The 19,322-nt window shown below is 34.1% G+C and overlaps 1 protein-coding gene across 1 annotated transcript; it reads left to right on the forward strand.

Moving 5' to 3' along the window:
* The first annotated feature begins 5,055 nt into the window (after positions 1-5,055).
* LOC129872738 (uncharacterized) lies at positions 5,056-8,464 on the forward strand. The gene is made up of 3 exons (XM_055947656.1): positions 5,056-5,388; positions 8,088-8,159; positions 8,264-8,464. The coding sequence occupies exons 1-3, from the start codon at positions 5,056-5,058 to the stop codon at positions 8,462-8,464; spliced, it is 606 nt and encodes a 201-aa protein (XP_055803631.1).
* Positions 8,465-19,322: the final 10,858 nt, after the last annotated feature.

Below are 19,322 nucleotides of genomic sequence, written 5' to 3' on the forward strand. Positions count from 1 at the left end.
CTCTAAATTAGTAGCTTGCGTAGATAAGTCGAGTCCTACGACTCGTTACTTGGCCTCCTATTCCTTCCGGATTCTTATATGATTCCCCTTCCAATCTTCTCTACTACGGGGTATCACATCCTCCCTTCGTTGGAGTCATTTGATAGTGTCGTAGCATATCCGGTTCATATGGTAATGTCCAAGGAACTTATGAAACATTCTGAGTTTAAAAAGGGTGAGGTGTAACATGCTTGTAACTATAATTGATAGTACTGCCTGTTGTGTGAGACTAGGAAAGATGTAATAAACTTAATGAAATGAATTATGAGATCAATTGTACGAAATGAACATGTTACTTGACTGTGCAAGCATGTGAAACATTCATTGTGGTCTTGTGAATGTGATTATGGTTGTGGTTGATTTAAATATGTACCTAGGGATCGGGTGTCATGTGCTGATACATATACATATAGGAATCATGTGTCACGTTTTGACATATATACATATAGGGATCGGGTGTCACATTCTAAAATATATACATAAATATATAAATCGGGTATCACTTTCCAACGCATCTATTATTTGGGTATGGGTCTTATAAGAGTTCTATTATTGACTGTTGTTGAGAATGATATTGTAAACTGAATCACGCTTATGAACTTACTAATTGGTAATGTGTTTCATAGATACCTGTCTTTACTACTTTATAGTTGCTTGCATATGTTTTAATGACTGGGTCGGTTGCATGATCCTACGAGTACATCATTGATTATGTGTATTGATACCGTACTTGCTCTTTCCTTATTGAGTACAGGACATCATCAGGCGGCTGCTGACAAACCTCAGTTAGGAGACAATTGACGGCATCAAAATTCAAGGTTGAGCTAACTCATTCAGGCTGCCATGGGTTCTTCTAGGATCTCAGTCCACTCTTTTCGGACTTGGACCTTTCAGACTTTATTTTTACATTGATATTTTGAGGTGGCATCCTCGTATTATTAGACTTGTTTCTTAGAAGAGTTTTTGGTATAATGACTTTCAGGTTCTAGGGGTTTAACTTCCGCATGTTTGCTTTGATTGTTATGCTTGACTTGAATTAAATTTCTGATTTTGTGGGGACTCAGCTTAAAACTTAGATAAAAGTTGTTGCCACATCTTTTTATGCTTACTTTTGTGTTAGGATGATGCTAGTTTGGGGTGTAGTTTTGATTCTCCCACTGGAGGGTTAGTGAGGATGCCACTCTCGGTTAGTGCGGGTGCCACTCACGACCCATTTTAGATCGTGACAATGATCCTCTATTTATAGATTCATAAACTTTTTTCCTACAAGAAAAATGACTAGCTAAATATGGAGACTTTGTATTTTTCTTTTAGGAAAAGAAAAATTCAATTATACTAGAAAAGTCAGGAAAAATACCCAAAAAATTGGGGTTAGTTGGAAGGGTTTGGGTAGTTATAGGACGTTCAAAAATAGTTCCAATACGACATAGTTTCAATATTAAAAGAATGAAAAATGTCCGCAATACTCTTGGAAATAACTATCGCTCCGGTTCCACGGACACTTTCTATGATCTGTGGAACTCTATATGGACCGTATTGGGTTTCATGGAAGTCAAGGGGGTAAGAATCATTTTCTGAAGTTCTCTTGTACGGTCACCCTCTACGTGCCGTAGAGACTTCTATGGTCCGTAGACTTCACTCATCATGTACAACTTCTAAAAATCAACTTCTCTGATCTTTCCTTTGACTACTATGTCTATGGCTCATGGGACCTTGAACGGGCCATACAATCTCCCGTATAACTCCCAATGCCCAAAATTTCCTAAGTATGGTGGTGTAGTCTACGGATCCTTCTACAGTCCGTAGAAGCCGCCACGATCCTTCCTGGCTTTTCGTGGATGAACTTCAGAGGCTCACATTTTCAACCTTCCTAAGGGCTTTCTACGGATGGGTCTACGGTCCGTAGGACCTTGTACGGACTGTATTACCGTCTATATAATTTGACTTGTCACATTTCACTTTGGCCCTCTTCTACGGATGCTCCTACGGTCCGTAAGCCTCCTGTGGAACACTGCACCAAAATTAGTTTTCTGGAAAAAAAAATTTGTTCGACTTTGGAAGTCTTACAAATAATTTCGCTGTGATTGAGTGTTAATGTTATTGATGTTGTTGTTGGATTAATTTGGATCGTGTGCAATGTTTGATGAAATATGATAAGTGTCATGAGTCTAATATTCCTGATAATTAAACTATTAGTAAGTTGAAAAGTAGACGGAGTGTAATGATGACGATACTTGATTATGATAGTTATGTTGGTTATCCTTATAACTGTTATATGTAAAAAAGGAATGTTAATGACATGGCCAAAAAATTGAGCTAAAGGGGTAGTAATATATGTCTAATTTACTGTGAAATGTTAAGCATATTGGGTAAAGTATGATTGAGTAATGTAAAACAAGTGGTCTATGATATTTATTTGTTCTTGTTGATTTTATGATGTGTTGTGTAAACATAATTTTAGTCGAACGTTAATGCTTATCAATATGTATGTGTGGTGTACAGATGTTACTCTTGCTACATACACCCTTAAATATTTTTTGTGAACAACGTGAAATTTGTCTTTAAAATAGTTTTTAGGATCGTATTATTGATTCCTAATTGAAGATGTGGTCACTTAGTACCTGGTCCTTAATAAGTTAAGGATCAATACTTTTCTGGCCGCGAAAAATACTTTAAGACAACTTCTTGTCATTAATTGATGTCATCTCTTGAAAAAACAAAGGAAATAGAGACTAGATTTTTTTAGTCCGAAAAGAATTTTAAGGACTAACAATCTAGTCCATAAAGACACAAGTCACTGGTCCTAAATCATATTCATTCATTTTTCAAGTAAAAATTCCGGTAATAAAAAGATAATATAAAAATTATTCCACTTTCATAAACAAAGAAAATTTAATTACACGAAATGATCAACATCAACTACTCGCACCGTACATCAACTTTTGTAAGCTAGTCACACTATTGTGTACATAGACTCTTAATAAAAAACCTAAATTGGCTAATATATATAAACAAAGATGACTGAATGAAATCAGTGACAGTCTTTCGAATTATATACATAAATGTCATGTTAGCGAGGGGAAGTCAAATTGTTTTGTCCCATGATTATTATTTTTCTATGACACGAAAACTCGCAATCGCTATTCTTTGGATGCACACAGGGTAAAACCTTTATTCTTATGCAATAACTCACAAACCAAACAAGAGAAGTAACTTGCACTAAGCAAGTTCAGTGCGACGAGCTTGACCCAGAAGGCAATTCCCTTGTTTTCACTAGCAAGGGGTTTCGAACTTGAGACCTCCAACATGAATGTCTCAAGCCCAAACCACTGGGACACTCCGAAGGGTAACATATAAGGATATTATATTGTTGTAATTGTTTTGGTTTTAGATTCTATACCCCATATTCAAAATACAATGCCTAAACTCTAATTTAGAATCATTTTTTATATTTCAACATGTTGTACACTCTACTCTAATATCCTTTATTTCAAACATGAAGTAAGATAACTACTGTATACTACTATTTTACAAGCTATATAAAAGACTACTGATTGAGGGTTTAAAACTGTCTATTTAGTGCTAAGTTTGTCCGAACTAAATTTAGTGGTTTAGCTTCTTTAGCACATGTAGTTTTAACAATGCACAATTAGTGTTTGTCTGCTTGTCTTGTAGTCTAGTGACGTCCTGGATATCTCTAAAATTAAGTTATCTGAAAACTGTCTCCACAGGTAAATTCAAACTAATTGATATTCACAAGGCTTATATACCGACTGGAGTGGCTCAAATATATTAGTGGTTTAAAGTCAAAATTAAATAAAGGCCTTAAATTTTAATTTTTTTTATGAAATCTATTATTGTCAATTCAAACAATTGAACACATCACTGACAGCAGAGTATTATTATTCTTGTCTACAAGCTATGTGAAATACCTTCCACTAAGTGCCTGTTTGACTTAACTTATTTTAATCAGTTTATAAGCTTAAAATTATTTATAAGCTAAAAAAACAATAAGTTGGGGTAGCCCAATTTATTTATTTTTGTTTATAAGCTGTTTTTAACTTATATGCAGCTTTAGATAAGTTAAAGCCAAATAGACCCAATTATTTTTTTGGCTTATTTTAAGCACAAAATGACTTTAAGTTGATCAGTCAAACACTCAAAAAAGTTAAAAACAGCTTATAAACAATTTATAAGCTAATTCAAACGGGCCCTAAATTAACGCATTGTTAAAAACAATTAAATTTCTCAATTCTTCTACTTATGAAGTACATACACCTCAAAAATTATTTCGTCGTTCGCGATATCGTGTTTCCTAGTTTTCTTGTTAAGAATCTAGCAAAATAATCTGAGGTAACTTTGTCTATAATCAACTCAAATTAAAAATATGCTTGATCACTCTCAAATAGGTCAAACCGAATTTTCAAAAGCAAAGTGGGACAATAAAATTGGATTACAACAAAACACCCAATAAATTCCATAAAGTGGGTCTAAAGATAATAGAGTGTACACAATCTTTATCACTACCTTTCCGAGGTATGAGAGGTTATTTCCAAAAGACCATAATTTAGGTGCGATCAAATTGTATGAAGAAATGGAACTAAAAGCATAATCCAGGTGCAAAGAAATTCCTGATATTTGTATGCTATCTTTAAGACAAACAAAAGGTAGAAAAGAGGTCCGATACATTAGAGGATAATAGGTGTTCTAAAAATGCTCTGGTAGGACACTTTATCTCTTCACCCTCATCTCCACCACTCTCTCCTAAGCCACACCTATGAAGAGTGAGGAGGGGAGTGTCAATCTCAGAGAACCAGTTCAGATTCATGCCGGGGATATCGACTACTGAAGCAATCCATCTTATGCGGAGACTGGTGGAGAAATTTAGAGAAAGAAAAAGAGATCTCCATATGGTGTTCATTGACCTTGAAAAGTCTTATGACTTCCGAGGGATGTTCTCTAGAGGTGTCTAGAGCTAAAGGTATCCCGATTGTGTATATTAGGGCGATAAATGAAATGTATGCTGGAGCCAAGACTCGGGTTAGGACGGTGGAAGGTGACTCGGAGCATTTTTCTGTTGAGGTGGGACTATATCAAGGATCTATGCTGAGCCCTTTTCTTTTTGCCTTGATGATGGATGAGCTGACACGGTCTAATCAGGAGGAGCTTTCATGGTGTATGCTATTTGCGGATGACATAGTTTTGACTGATGAGACTCGGAACGGAGTTAATGATAGGTTGGAGGTTTGGAGACAAAAGCTGGAGTCCAAAGGATTCAGATTGAGCAGGACCAAAACAGAATACTTTGAGTGCAGATTTAGTGTTGCGATGGATGAAGAGGGCAGGGAAGTGAGGCTTTCCACCCAACCTATCCCCAAGACAGAAAACTTTAAATATCTTGGATCCATCATCCAGAGTAGTGGGGACATCGATGAGGATGTCACACACCGCATTGGGGAAGCATGGTTGAAATGGAGGCTAGCCTCTGAAGTCCTGTGTGATAAGAAAGTACCACCTAAACTTAAAGGTAAGTTCTACAAAATGATGGTTAGAACAGCGTTGTTATATGGAGTGGAGTGCTGGCCAGTAAAGAACTCTCATGTTCAGAAGATGCATGTTGCGGAGATGAGGATGTTGAGATGGATATGTGGACACACTAGGAGTGATAAGATCAGGAATGAGGTTATTCGAGAGAAGGTGGGAGTGGCATCTGTGATCGACAAGATGAGAGAAGCGAGACTGAGATGGTTTGGGTATGTGCAGAGGAGGGGTGTCGACGCCCCAGTTACGAAGTGCGAGCAGTTGGATTTGGGGGCTATGCGGAGGGGTGGGGGTAGACCGAAAAAGTATTGGAGGGAGGTGATTAGACAAGATATGACGCTACTCCATATCACCAAGAACATGACCTTAGATAGAAAAAGAGTGGAGGTCGCGGATTAGGGTAAAAGGCTAGTAGGGATATAATGGTGTCTTACCGTGTGTCGATTTAGGGTGGTCGTATGTCTAGGTATGCCTTTATAGTTGTGTTGTTATTGCTTTTGATTATCGCAGTGCTTTGCTATAGTTATTGTTTTATCTTGTAAATTTTGTATTGCATTTTATTTTTATTTATTTATTTATTTATTTTATTTTATTCATTATGCTATATATATTATTTTTTCTCTCGTACTTGGAACTGTGACTTTTGAGCCAAGGGTCTTTCGGAAACAGTCTCTCTACCTCCATTAAGTAGTGGTAAGGTCTGCATACATCCTACCATCCCCAGACCTCACTTGTGAGATTTCACTGGGTATGTTGTTGTTGTGTATCATATAGGATCCATAAAAAGTTTTATATCTACTTCAAATCCAATATCAAATGTAACAAAGCCTTTGCTAGGATACTAAACCGGCATATCCGTGGTAGTAGACTGAAACTGAGACCATATAAATGATAAAGAATAGAAATGGCCAGTCCTCCAAGAAAGGTACTTGAACACTTAATAATTTCTTCTATTTATAGAGTGACTTCAAAGATTACAATTATTCTGAATGTTTTATAGTTACATGACATATTAGAAAGGTTTACCTTTTTTAGGGAATAAAAATGAACCATCATATGAATACTCAACTAAATTGTACAATTACCAGAAGGCCACTGCTTTGACATGTTTTAGCTGAGTATCAGTATAGAATGAAATAATAGACCACACTTACCAAATATAATAATTTGTCTATATATTTTAAAAACCACATAAAATAAAATTCAGAGTGAAGGACTGAACTAGAACACCTAATGGTAAAAAAAAAAATCAACAAATTCAACAACTCAGTGTAAAAAAACACAAGACATCTCACAAAAATTGCTCGCCCTTCACGCAAGTCTCCGGAAGAGAAATAAACACATACTAAATCCTATAAGAAACACTCGAATTTCTCCACAAAAACTTTTGAGTCCAGCTTTAAACTCAGTACTCTCACTTTTATCACTCCCACAACAATAATTAATACTCTAAACAACTCCACTGCAGAACCTTCAGTCAAAAAGAATGAAAGAAATAGAACATTTATGGTTTCAATTGTATAAGAAGAAGCACAAGAATCAATAAAAGAGAGATATAAATCTTATTCTTCGAGGATAATTTCAATGGTAGATTAAGCTTGTTTCTTCTGTATAGAAAAGCCCAAAAGACAGAGGAGTAGTTAGGTAGTTTTCTCTCCTTTCACCTCCTTAAATAGTTTTCCTTAGCTTTTTCCCTTTGCTCTATCGTTTTTGCTTTCTTATGCTAATTTTTTTTCTATTTATTATTGAATTCAAATATATAACAGTTGATAATTTTAGGTTTTGTTGTCACGAATTTTTGGGTTTTTTCCTTGTACTCTATTTCTAGCAAACAAATTGGATATTGTTTGATCGATGTCTCTCCATCGCCCTGCGTGATTTAGTATGTGAAAGCCACCCATCAGAAATGTACGCTGAAAATGAGAAAGGTCCATAAAAGAACTATGAACTTCGTGGTGTCAGCTAGAATTTTGTTCTATTTATGTTCCCGTATCTTCTTCATAATTGAAGGTTATATCTTCTTTCTTTGTCATATTCTAATAATATTTAGACTCTTAAAATGAAATAACAAATAATCTAAAAATTGAAACCAATTATTATGCAATTGAACAACATCATGAATGCCTGAACCGACCTCTTAGTTTTCATGTGCTGAACGATGGTGCTTGAAAAACACCATGTGCACTGATATGTGAACCAGAGTCATTATTAAAATTAGAAGTGATTTTTCTTGTTTTCTTTATTACATGAGCTGTTTTTAAAATAAATGAGGACAACATCGTTTTGATTACATTCTCTTATCTTCCTTTTATTTTTGTTACGTTTATGCACCACCGGTACAACATGATTAACTGGTGCTGGAGCTACGGAAATTGTTGAATTAGAAGCAGGCGCCATTGCAGATATTCGATTTGACATTGTTGAATTATCAGCAAGAATGTAACGTTTGGGAACGATGTTGTTTCAATTCAAATCTGCTGATAAATGTTCAATTTGACTCATGACAGGTACTGGACCTTCAAGGTTACTGTTCTCGAGGAAACGGAGAGTTCCTGGCTTGGCTGGAACTTTCACAGGGGGTATATTTGTTTTGCTCTTTTCGTTGCTCTTCAAGCTTGTAATGTTCTTCGTAAGAAGGGATAAGAACGATTCAAGTTTAATGATATAAGGTTTGTTGATCAAGAAAGTTAAGGACTTGGCTTTCTTAGAAAATGATGATGGAGTGGCATCACTTGAAATGATTAGAAAAGGTGATCGTGGAGAAATATATAGAGCCAGGTTATCAGGAAGTAATGGGAAGATAATGCAATCCCTAATGGATGACGCAGAGATCACTGAGGAAGATGCCAAGGCTTTGAACAAGAAAATGCGTCAAGTTAAATGAGAAATGGGAAAAGTCATAAATTCCCCTGAAGTTGGATCGAAAAATCAGTTACACACTTAAACTATCATGGCAACCTATTACACACATAAACTACCCAAAAGTAAATTTATTACCTCCAAAAAATTGACGTGGCAAAAAATTAAAAAAATATAGCGCGTCAGACACTAAAATTAAAGTAAAAAAACATAAAGAAACAAAATCACCCCACCCCCTACGTCCTTTCTTTTTCACTCCCACCTACCCTCTTCTTCTTCACACCCACCTCCATTTACTCCCCATTTTGAATCTTGATTTTTTTTCTTTCAAACCCATTAAGAAGAAGATTTTGGTGGAGAAGACAATTGGGGGTGGGGGTGGGGGTGGGGGTGGTTAATAATTAATTAGAAGTTAATTAGTATAAAATATAGTTAATAAAAGAAAATTTAATTAATAAAAGAAAGAAAAAAATATATAAAAAATAGGATGGGCGGTCAATAAGTAATTAGGAGTCAATTAGTATAAAATATAGTTAATAAAAGAAAAGTTAATTAATAAAGAAAAAATATAGAAAATAGGATGGGTGGTTAATAATTAATTAGGAGTTAATTAATATAAAATATAGTTAATAAAAGAAAATTTAATTAATAGATAAAATAAAAGAAAAAAATATAAAAAATCGAATAGATGGTTAATAATTAATTAGGATTTAATTAGTATAAAATATAGTTAATAAAAGAAAAGTTAATTAATAAAGAAAAGAAGAGAAAAAATATTTTAAAATATAATTTCTGACGTGGCGGCGAGTGTAATACACCACATACTATGAGAGTGGTATTATACGTCTTGCGGTAATAAATTCACTTTTGGTAGCTTAGGTGTGTAATAGATCGCCATGATAGTTTAAGTGTGTAACTGACATTTCGATATAACTTCAGAGGGAAATTTATGCCTTTTCCCAATCAGAAATTCAAATTGTAGGTCAAATCAGACACCGGAATATGCTTCCATTACTATCACATATGCCAAGGCCAGATTGTCATTACTTGATCTATGAATATTTGAAAAATGAGAGTTCACATGACATCCTCCCGCAAGTCAAAGAAGGGATAAGGGAATTAGATTAGTTTGGACGACACAGAATTGCAGCAAGAATAGTTGTTGGTCTTGAGTTTCTTCATATAAACTAGACTCAACACATAATTCACAGAGATCTAAAGCCAGCAAATATCCTTCTTGATGATATGGAAGCTTGAATTGCTAATTTTGGTCTTGCAAAGGCAGTTCCAACTCATACACATGTTATGACTTCAAATGTCGCAGGAATTGTGGGCTATATTGCACCAGAATACCATCAGACGTTGAAGTTTACATACAAGTGTGATATATATAGCTTTGGAGATTTTGCAAGTTGATTATAACTCAAAATTTTAGTAATTTATTTCTTAAAATGCATTTAATTTGAAATTATAACTCAAAATTTTATGATGTATAAATTTTTGTGGGGAGAGTTTTCTACATAAAGACGTGTGATGCAAGTGACGAATTGGCGATGCATGGAAGGAATGTAAGTTCCATAATTCTGACTTACTTTTTTCTTCAAAATCTTAGGCTACTTGGTAAATACTGAGCTTATTTAACTAACTATTATTAGTTCTCTAAATTATTTAATTAGTTAAGAGGTAAGGGAAGGGGATTATAAGGTGAAGAATCGAACCCTCACCAACAAGGTGAAAGCTCAGATAGCCAACCAACTAACTAACTAACTAAGCTATTAATAGTCTTAAGAAGTCTACTTTTGTAAAGACCCTCCAGGTCATTTTCTTCGTCTTCCGATCTTGTCAACATTTAGAGCTTTCCTATAGTGATCTCAAGTCATTTATGACTTGCTGGCACTGACAGTTCGGTCGTCTGGTCATTCATTTGGGTCTTATGCCCATTTTCCTATTTTGGAGATCTTGGAGTTTGAACAGTTGACTTCGGACCAATTAATATGGGTATTATGGTAAAATAGATACTGAATTTCTTAATTCTTAAGGGCGTGCAATGTCCTCATTGAGAGTCACTCTGCGAGACGTCTAGTAGTCTAGCCTTCTTACTCATTCGACGAGCCTTTATTTTTATTTTTAGGTACCTCACTCTCATCTTCAATGGGGTCTGCTCTTTCTTTTAGCCCAATCACGAGTTTGTTATGTCGAAAAAAGATGGTTTAAAATTAATTTCAACTTTATAGAGAAAAATCAATTTTAGTAAAAGAAGAGTCGCCACTTAATTTTTTAAAGAAATTAAGAAAATTTAATTTAAAAGACTCTAACAGATTTAAGTTTTAAAAATTCAGAGAAAAAAGGTACGAGGTTCATATTACTATTTTAAGAAGGTTTTAGCACTTAAAATAACATCTAACATGCGGTTATCCAACGATTTAAAAATTATTTGACTAACTTTGGGAAAATGTATTTTAACAGTAATCGAGGCATTAAACAATTTGAAAAAAATGTAATTTTTTAAATATTTAAAATGATTTATAAGAATAATAGACTTGGTATAAAAATGATTAAATAAAAGAGGAATAATTTAAATAAATCATTTAAATGAAACAAACGATAAGAAAATGATTCTCTTTAAGGGATTTAATTAAGTTAAACTAAACAATTAATGTTAGAATTAATACAGGATAAATAAATATTATTAACTAATTAAATAAGAGTAAAGACAATAGAAATTAGTGATGCCTAAAAGAAAACAATTTATTTTTTAACATTAAACTACCCCGAATATATACCAAACAAAATATTTAGGAGAAAAATAATCATGTATTCATATTCTTCGAATCAGCGCCGGCTTATTAATCGGAAAACAAAAATATAGTATTTTGTCATTTTTCTGCTCGAGTCAACTTCCATCATTTTCGAAGGGTCTATCTACCCCTACCCCTTCTAGGTTTATTTATTATTATAATCCTAAAGCGATCTAAAAAAATAATTAAAAAAATCTAACGTCTTAAAAGATGTCTAACGTCCCAACTTAATATCCAAGAGGCATTAGACGTACTATTAGGGTAGGTGTTAGACTAAAGAAAATATAAGCATCCTAATTAGACACATCGCCAAACAAAACAGATGGAACGAACAGTTAGCACATAAAATCTCAAGTAAGCCTCTAGATTAATTATTTAGCATGCTTGAAAACACAAATAAATAGTGAAAGTTATAATGATTATGTGTGTGCATACAATCAGACGTAGGTATCGTAAATATAAAAACTTGAATAATATGAAGGACAAATTTAATTACTAAGGTGATTATAATAAAAGAAGCATGCTTGATAATTTTACTTATTAACTAATAGTGTTTATGAAATTCTATCAACATGATTCTTAGTTAGCAGCGTGCTGAGAATTTATTAAAACACTATAGATATGATTTCTAAATATTGATATGCTGAAGATTTATTAAAATATAGACACGATTTTAAAATAGAATAACATAATAAATATTTATTAGAACCCTATAGGCATGGCTTCTACACATAATATTATAAAAAAAAATTATGAAGGTCTAATATCTATTTAATTGTCATGTTAAAATTATAATACCTATAAACATGATTGTTATATGATAAAATATGCCAAAAATATTGTTAGGTCTCATGGATCTAATAGGTTCAAAATATTCTTACCTTATTAAAACCTACCTACAATTTTTATACCCCAATGGCATGCTTTCAAGCTAGGAATTATTTCATATTGACACTACCTAATAGCATTTGCCAATATTTATTACACCCATATAATGAGTTTTTTAAAAAAATATTCAATAAGGGCCATAGCACTATAAATACTTAAATATTCATTAAATCTCATAGACATGAATTGCTATATGATATTTAACATAAAATTCTATGAGTGATTTATAAATGATCAGCATGTTAAAAATATTAATTAAAATATATATAGACATGATATATTAAAAATTATAAATCCTATGGACATGATGTCTATACAAAATGGTATGTTTAAAAAAATATTAATTAAAATATATAGGCATGATGTGTTAAAAATTATAAATCCTATGGACATAATGTCTATACAAAATGGTATGTTTTAAAAAAATATTAATTAAAATATATAGACATGATGTGTTAAAATTATAAAATTCTATGGGTATGATGTATATATGAAATAACATTTAAATCTAAATATGATTATCATCACAGTCAAAATTATTTAGTAGATCCTACATACATGTTGTTTAAATAGTTAATATGACAAAGTTATTGTTTGAAACTATAAACATGGTTTTAGGTTTAAAAGGCAAGTTATAATGTATAATAATCATCAAAGCGATTATTCTAATGAGATTTAAAATTTAATAAACAAAGATAACACATATAAAATAGACAAATTATTTTTAAAACATATATGATGATAAACAATATTTACAAACTATCCTTAGATCATTTTATTTTATTTTATTTTTTGAGTGAAGCAAACATCCTGTAAAAAAAAATATATTTATATCGTGAATAAATAAACCTAAGCATGTGGATATGAGTATTATAACTAAATCACATGTATCCCACACACACATAAATTTATGATAAACTAAGAAATAAAATAAGCAAGTACCAAGTATATACCCTCCCCGTGTATTTTTCCCTTTTATTTATATACAGAGTTTATTATTACACGCCAATATAATCAAGAGAGAATAACATACAAATAGAAATAATAAAACAAGAAACTAAAACCATTTGAATCATGTTCCAAATGAACTCTTCATATCTTGAACTTTGAAATCCAAACCCTGAAAATACAAGCAATATACAAATATAGAGCTATAACATGATCATATGATTTTACTTCGATAAAGTAAACAAACAAGGCAAGAATATTTTTAAAATAATAAACTAACATATAAAGAAAGGTTGGAACTAACCTGGATACTTTAGTTAGGAAGAATAGGCAAATAGAACTTGTGATGTTGAGAACCAGCAAAACAACAATAAAGTATGTAAGAAATTTTTCTTATTGTCTTTGTTTTGGTTTTAGGTGTGTAAGAAATATAAAGTAAAATATATTTTGTTCTTTTCCTTTCTTTCTCTACTCTTTTTATGTTTTTGCTCTTCTGTCTATTTTGTGTGTGTGTGTGTGTTTTCTTTCTTCACTTTGTGTGTCTATCTTATACTGATAACTCATGGGTGAAGGGCAATGAAGTCAACCAAGACAACTGGTCAGATTTTAAATTTAAACCAAATAAGTCAAACCATTTCAAAAAAATGGCAAGGTTTTTAAGATTTTGTCAAAAACAAATCAATCCACCTCTGCTTTCCCAGATTTGATCCAAATTTTATTCATAAAGGATGTTTCAAAAGTCAAAAGTTATGGCCAGAGGGACCCACTATCAATAATGTAGAAGAAACTAATTAGAGGGAATAATCAATTTTAAAGGGAAATAAATTAAGACTACAATTATCAAATTCAGATCCATCAAGTTAAGTCAAGAATTATCAATTCTAACAACAAATCATAATCACACTGCTGAAAATGTTAATGTTTCAAACTGGTTATTTCAAAACAAATCAAGGCAAAAAGGAAATATCAATCTACAATCTAAACAGAGGACAAATTCAATATTAACAAAAGGGAAGAAACAAAATAAATAGCTTCACACAACTCACTACAAATTCTTAAATTCAAACATTTAAAGCCATAATAATTTGAAACTCATAAGGTTATGCAATACAGTACCAATTTTAACAAAATTAAAACCCAAATATGATTTTCCACTTATTGGAGAAAACATATATGATAATCTCGATTCTTAAAGACATAAACCAACACATAAACATACAACTCAAATTTAAAATCAGCGATAAATATGCATGATAGATTGGTCAAGTGATCACATATCCGAAGTCTTTGAGATTCAATGAGTATGAAATTGATGAACAAGCAATTTAACCACAAACTCACATCACATACAAATGACGTAATGAACATTAACAATCAAATAATTTGAATTTAATAGGATACAACCATATCACAGACTTTGCAATGTTAAGATTTTTTCACATATGGGAAACTAAACAATTAGTAAAGCACATACAAATCTTTGAATCACAACCATAGCCAAATTAAAAATATGTTCAAAACTAACAGATGAGATGGCAATCAAACTTAAAGAAACGAATCCAGACGGATCTGTTAAGATCCGTTTTCAACAAACCAAATCTCGAAGCTTCTAACCGATTAAGATCTGCCCATAGTGGTGTCTGACGTCGTCGCTGATAGAGGAACTGCGGGCTGCTATTGGTGGTTCTGCTCGTGGCTGCTGCTGTCCCCCATTGCTCGCTGTCCAGCAGGCGTTGTCAATTCTTGTTGCGCGTCATGGTTGCTTGCGATTGTTGTTCGCCGGTGAGAGGTGAGGCATTCGGCGAAAGAAAAGAGCAGCGGCGGTGGCCGCTTGGTGGAGAAGAGAGGGCTGGTGGTTTTCCGGTGGTTGTCTCGCTGGAGATGGAGGGGAGACGGCGGAGAGACAGTGAGGGTGAGGGAAAGAGAGGCAGTGTCTTCTTCTTTTTTCTTTTGGAGAAGATGAAGAGTATAGAGAGAGAGTTAGAGAGAGAGTGAGGTCTTTTGATGATGAGGAAAAATGAAAAATCAAAATTATTTTTAGGGTTTTAGGTGTAGGTAATTAGAAATGGGAGTTTTAATCCTAGTCGTTCATTAATTTTGATGAGCGGTTGGGATTGAATCTTGGTATTTGATAAAGATGAGATGGATGAATATGATTAAAAGATGGATTTAAAATTATACCACTACTTATGTATATACTATGTATGTATATATATGACGTACATATGTATATAATACATACTAAAATAGATGCATAATTAACATAGTTAACTAAAATATATGATAAACTTAATTAATTAATGACTTTTATATGCACATGTATACAAGACGTATTACAATAGATACATAATATGTATATATTATTATGAGTAAGTAAATTATAAAATAAACTTAGTTAAGAAATATATTTTTTATTTTTTTATATGAAGAAAATACACACACATACATAATATATACTAAATAGATACGTAAGAATATTTGAACGTATTAAGCTTATTATTATTATTTATTTTTTTAAAAAAAAAGATAGTAGTAATAATATTAATAAATAGAAACAATATTATAAATTACGAATGTCAAAATATCCGATTTATTGGATAAAACTAAATTTAAATTTATCTATTTAATAAAGAAATATTTTTGAAAAATGTCTATAGCAATCCGAAAAGTAGTTATGAGTCGGTCAAAATTGGGTGTCAACAACTGTCCTTTTCTTTGAGTAGGGTTGATGAAAGAAATCCTGGGCAAAAAAAAATTGACAAATCAAATTTTGACTGAAAAGAGTGGCGGAATGCTCTCGAAACCAATTCACTTGAGTGAGATAGAGGATCAAAACTCTAGGAAGACAATCTCAGAAAGGAATTTTGATGGTTCCATCATCTCAAAAATGGCCAAATTAGGCAAATAGCATGGTTGACATGAGTATAAAGGCGATCAGTACAAGTTTCTAGCTATTTGGCGCTTTAGCCTTTGAAATTTGGCCTATGATTGACTTTGGTCAACATTTTTAGAAAATACAGTCAAATGAAAAGTCTGTCAGCACGGTTAGCTCTTCAATTTCGAGTTTGATCTAGAACGACCCTTCATTCTCTCCTCGAGGCTTCCAGTCTCATTTCATCCTCCTTGTGGATTTTGGCTTAAAATGGTGCTTAGGTGTGGGATCCACTTTTTATCAAGATGGCTCGGATGGAAATTATGAGTGCGCCGTTGAGTCCTAAACATTGAATTTAGTGATGTAGCATAGTTTTGCGCACATGAGGTTTCGAAAGAATTTTGAGAACTATGTCGGAGTCTTCCCAAATCTTGAAATTCAGTTGATGCAGCCCTTGCTGGTGCATCATGGATGGTTCTTCGCGTTCGCGAACCTGGTTCTCGCGATCACGAGGAATGGTCCAGCAGAACTTCGCATTCACGAACCTGGTTCTCATGATCGCGAAGAATGTTCAGGTAGACCTTCGTGTCCGTGAACCTGGTTCTTGCAATCCCGATAGTCAATTGACTCGTCCTTTTAATTAAGGATCAGCCCCTTTTTTCAGCCCGACCTCCATTACTTTTTTTATGATTTCTAGAGCTAGGGAGCTCCAATTAAGGCAATTCCAAATGCTGCGGGTTCGTATTAATTGTGGCTATGCGTAAGAGTTTTGATGAGATTCATAAAGCACCATTTTGAGGTAAATTTCATCTCAAAGTGGTTGCCCTCCTTCTTGAATTCTCCATTAATGGTCAAAATTATACATCGGCTTTGAGGTAAAGCACCATCAAAACAATTTCATTAAGCTCAAATGCACATTTTCACGAAATTGAATTTGGGATTTTCGATGCGGATTCCACAATCTCGTTTTAGACCCAATTTTGGATTCATTTTTGAAAAATGTGAATTTGGTGTCAAATCATTAGTATTGATAAGGTGATCAATATTTTATTAGTGTGGCATCGATTGGAGGTGATTCAGAGGTCGAGAGCTTCATTTTGGTGGATTCGGAGTACGCATGTTCGGCTTCGAGGTAGGCTATGGTCTCTCTCTTTTGACTGGACTCTATTAGATATCGTTTAGTATATTTTACATGTGACTTAGGTGAGTATTTGCCAAGATTAGCGTTCTCCTCATCCTATTCCTTTGTTTTTGATCCCGGGTGAGCTTTAGGCTAAAATAGTCCCATAAAATTATTAGATTAGGCTGTGGGCCTTGGTTGTGGTATTGACTTAGAATTATTATCATGTGTAGGATTGCTATTGATGGACTTAGGCTAGGTTTGAGCCTTTGGTGCTTTATCAGGTGCTTATTGCCCTCTAAGCTAGGTCTATCATCCGGTAGTGCTTATTATAGGTAGGATACCCTTTATGCTAGTGCCTAAGACCTCTGGGGCTCGTCGTAGTAATAGGTTTGGCTTAGCTGTGCTTATTGGGAGCTGAGGTGGCATATTTTGGGTTAAGCCATCGATCCTAGAGATATTTCTCTCCCTATCTGATTCTGATCTATGTCTCAATTATTTTGCTTTTGTTTAGCAATAGGATTATGATGCCATCTTACCTATTATCTATTGTTAGGCCCGAGGCCGTATCTGAGGAGCGATTGGCTCCCAAGTTAGTCCCTTGACTTTTTGGTGTGCTAAGACTTGGTATTTCCTTTATGGTTGTGTGTATCTTATTTAGATGTTGGTGATGGCATGTTTGCATTTGATTGAGCATATTCACTTATTTGTGGTACTATCCTGGTATTGACATTGGAATTTTTATTACTACTTTTGAGAAGGCTTTCTCGTGATTTTACTACTTTTAAACTAGTTTTAACGAGAATCGTACCACCTAGATTACTTGTTTACTAGTTTTGAAACTTATGAGGCATTGAGAACATACTCTCTTTTCTAGTTGAGACATTAGAGGCATCTGGGATGTGCTCTGTTTTACTTGTCTATTCAGAGCGTTGACGACCTTTCTTGCCTCATCAATGCCCCCGAGTTACTCTTGCTAGTTGGGACATGCCCCTGGGAGTTTACTAGCTGGCTGGGTGGCTCCTTTTTAGGGTTCTCATGGTTTGAGGTTACCGGTTTACTGATATCCATGGCGGCGTTGCCATTTTTACATTGTCTTCAATGGAAAGATTGAATCTTTGAAGCTCTTGAAGCAATCCTTGTTGGAAATGGAGAAGAAGAAGAAGAGAGGAAAATTTCTAGGGCTTTTAGAGAGAGAGAGGAACTGAAATAATGATCCAAAAACGTTCAAGGCTTGTGTATATATATAATTTGGTAAATACCCAAATTGTCCTTTCTCCAAAAATCTGGAAAATAGGCTAAAACACTCCTGGCGCGATAGTGGCGCGTCGCGCCACTGCAGCGCCAAGTCGAATAGGCTTATAAACCCTGCAACCCAATAGTGGCGCGTCGCGCCAGGGACCAAACTACTGAGGCTATTTTATGGCGCGACCACCTAGATCTTCATATTTCAAATGACATGGTCGTTAGAAGTCGACCCTTATACGAACTCATTCTAAATCTTAGCTAGGACGAATTCTTTGGGCTTAGCTTGTTCTATGGATCCTTCATGACCCCACATCACCTCTAACACTCTTCAATTCCTTGGGAACTCACCCTAATCCATGCATATACTTCACAATGATCGGGTTCGATCCTATATGTATACGAAGAAGGGTTCGAATCCTAGTGAAGAATTTTAGGGGGTGTTACATTATCTTCCCCTTGGGATCATTCATCCTCGAATGACGAGTAAACCAAGGATGGACTCAGGGTACAATTCACAATCAGAATTCAGTCATGCAACCAATCAAATTCTCAAAATAATTACTATCCAAACTCAAAATGCACAAACGAATTCAAGTCAAGAAGATGGACATTACCTTCAACATTCTCATCGGTAGGCACGAATAGATGCGGATATTTAGATTTCATATCTTCCTCCACTTCCCATGTGGCCTCCTCAACGAATTGATTTCTCCACAAGACTTTGACTGAGGCGATCTCTTTGTTCCTCAATTTGCGAATTTGGCGATCAAGAATTTGGACCGGAACCTCTTCATAGGACAAGCTATCCTTAACTCCTATACTATCAATGGGGACTACCAGCAAGGGATCGCCCAAGCATTTCTTCAACATCAAAACATGAAATACTGGATGAATGACGGCTAGCTCCGAGGGTAACTCCAATTCATAAGCGACACTCCCTATCCTCCTCACAACTTGGTAAGGACCAATGTATCGAGGACTAAGCTTTCTCTTCCTTCCAAACCTCATG

The sequence above is a fragment of the Solanum dulcamara genome, chromosome 2 (assembly GCF_947179165.1).
Source record: "Solanum dulcamara chromosome 2, daSolDulc1.2, whole genome shotgun sequence".
Classification (NCBI taxonomy): domain Eukaryota; kingdom Viridiplantae; phylum Streptophyta; class Magnoliopsida; order Solanales; family Solanaceae; genus Solanum; species Solanum dulcamara.

Bases quoted from the DNA above. Each gene is read 5' to 3' on its own strand.
- LOC129872738 (XM_055947656.1), top strand. From the start codon at position 5,056: ATGTATGCTGGAGCCAAGACTCGGGTTAGGACGGTGGAAGGTGACTCG. The intron at 5,389-8,087 runs GTGAGGCTTTCC...GACTCATGACAG, and splicing joins TGGATGAAGAGGGCAGGGAA to GTACTGGACCTTCAAGGTTA. The intron at 8,160-8,263 runs GTATATTTGTTT...TTGTTGATCAAG, and splicing joins GGCTGGAACTTTCACAGGGG to AAAGTTAAGGACTTGGCTTT.